The sequence below is a fragment of the Vollenhovia emeryi genome, unplaced genomic scaffold (genome assembly GCF_000949405.1).
Source record: "Vollenhovia emeryi isolate VEMERY1.0 unplaced genomic scaffold, V.emery_V1.0 DF942653.1, whole genome shotgun sequence".
Taxonomy (NCBI): Eukaryota; Metazoa; Arthropoda; class Insecta; order Hymenoptera; family Formicidae; genus Vollenhovia; species Vollenhovia emeryi.
In genome coordinates this window covers 305-2,612 of record NW_011963713.1, presented here as the reverse complement: position 1 = coordinate 2,612, position 2,308 = coordinate 305, and the positions used below count along the sequence as shown (strand labels likewise).

Here is a 2,308-nt window from a genome sequence, read left to right as displayed (position 1 = left end):
ATTCAGGAAAAATTTATATGTATGTCTTCAAGTTTCGCACATGGCACCGAAGAACTTAGCAATTTTTGGAATTATAAAAGAAATAATTATCATGGAAAACAAAGTATTTTTAAAAATTGAGATTTCTTTGACACTCGGTTTTGATACAAGTCTAAATGCATACTATATCACTGAAGTTGATGATAATAATGATTCCAGTCGTTTTGTCAATGTATTTGATCTTGGCTATTTCAAGCCTTTATCTTGTTGGACAATACCAAATTCAGATTACAAATTTATTAGTCTACGTCATATTCTCTTATGACGGTTTTTTAAAGGTGATTGGTTTTATTTATACTATTGATTTATACTATTGCTTTTTAAATAATCTCATTAATGTTACAATACACTAATTTGATTATTTTTGAATTTATTTCTTTACCAGAGAAAAAGAAAGTGTTAAACATGATATGTGTGTTGTATTTATCTTTTATATTTAAAAAAAATCTTTTAATATCAATCGTTTTCAGATGAGGGAATTGATGGGCGATCTTTTTCAGATCTAACTGAAAAAGATTTGTCTGAACTAAAAATTAAAATGGGTCCCCGTAAAATCATTCTAAAAATGATACAAAAATTGAAACAGAGTCGTTCGGTAAGATATAATCATAATATAAAATATTGTAATCTGTTATAAAAATAATTCGTAAACGTTTATAGGAAGAAGTCAAGAACTTTTATGTCACTGCTGATGGATCAATTGCATTACAACCTAGTAATGATTTGATTACTTGTGACTCGGATGGCTCGTATGACTTCAATTTAAGTACACTGTATGAATGTACAACTGACAAAACTGACAAAAAGTCGTTTGACAATACCCCTACAGTTAACATAATCAATACATGTAATACAACTGATAGTCAATCGTCTGGCAATACCTCTACAGTTCGAAATACACAGGATTCGTCTACTGCTGTTTCACCGAATACAGAAAACATATCAAAATATCAATTTTCGGTGTGTATTTTATTTATGTATTTTACCCAAAAAATTTTCTTTTTAGCCAAATTTTGTTATAACAATTATTATTTTAGCGTTATTTGAGTGTGGAAAATACACTTCTGCATCATCCAAACGGTAAGGAGTTACTCAATAATATTAAAAATACAGATTATCCATTTGGTGAAGCAGACAGAAGGAGTTTGGTTCGTATAGTCATAAACGAACTCAAGACATTACATGATACACTGTAAGAAATATTGCAGATAATTTTATCAAATAATTATTCTATATTTCTATTATACACATTCTATTATAAATATTTCCATATTCTTTCTATTATAAATATTTCATTCTATTATAAATATTTCCATTTCTAGTTATCCACCAGAAGAAGCTAAAATTGCATTAGCAAGTGCAATAGTCACTGAATTTCCACGCTTAACAGCTAATAGAGAAAATAATAATAAACAAAAAGGATATGTAAGGATTATTTACATTATTATGTATAAATTTATTACACATAAAAAGTGAAAAAATTATAATACTTAAAAATTATATACATTATATAGGAACATTACTACAGTCCATTGACCAAGCAAGGTTTTTTAGAATATAGATTATGGACTATTCGCAAATCAGCTACTCCATCAAAGAAAAAATACAATAAAAGTTGCATTTCAACTAATTCACAAGGAGAAATAAGTAAACGCCAATTGAATTTTAATATAGCTTCTACCCAATTATTACCAGAACAACTATTAGAAGAAAAGGTACGTCGAGAATCATTTGTATAAAATAATTATTTGCTATATAATGTGCAATATAAATATTTGTTATATAAATTATATTGTTATAGAAATCTTGAAACACCCTGACAATCTGAATCGCGACAAAGGCTATCAGGTGAGCCCGATATGGCACACCGCCCTCCCGGTTTTTTAAAAAAACCGTCAGCCGGGATTGGCTGACTCCCCTCCCTCTGACCACGCCCCCCCTGACTACCCCCTCCCTTCCCCCCAAGAACGAGTATAAAAGGACGAGCGCAACGCGAGGGAGCTCTGTATCAGAGTCTCCCAGCCCTGATGAAGCAGACTGCAACGCCTGCGAAACGTCGGCACCACACTGCAAACGGACGCGGCAACCATCCGGAAGCCATGAAGACTAAAGAAGACAACAGCCGCGAAAGCCTGAAAGCCAAGATGCAATATAAATATTTGTTATACAGGGTGATTCAAAATAGGTATAGTGTCCCTGAAATGTCGTATTCCTGATTAAATTCTAAGACGATTTTTCTCTTACCAAAATGTTCTCCGAAGCTTAGTTT

The 2,308-nt window shown here is 31.6% G+C and overlaps 1 protein-coding gene across 1 annotated transcript; it reads left to right on the top strand.

Annotated features, from left to right (window-relative positions):
* Nucleotides 1–604: 604 nt before the first annotated feature.
* On the top strand, nt 605–1,754 carry LOC105568102 (the record flags this gene model as incomplete). The annotated part of the gene is made up of 5 exons (XM_012023499.1): nt 605–634; nt 700–999; nt 1,077–1,231; nt 1,362–1,464; nt 1,554–1,754. Coding segments are annotated over exons 1-5 (789 nt in total), but the record flags the coding sequence as incomplete, so codon positions are not given.
* Between the last annotated feature and the right edge of the window lie 554 nt (nt 1,755–2,308).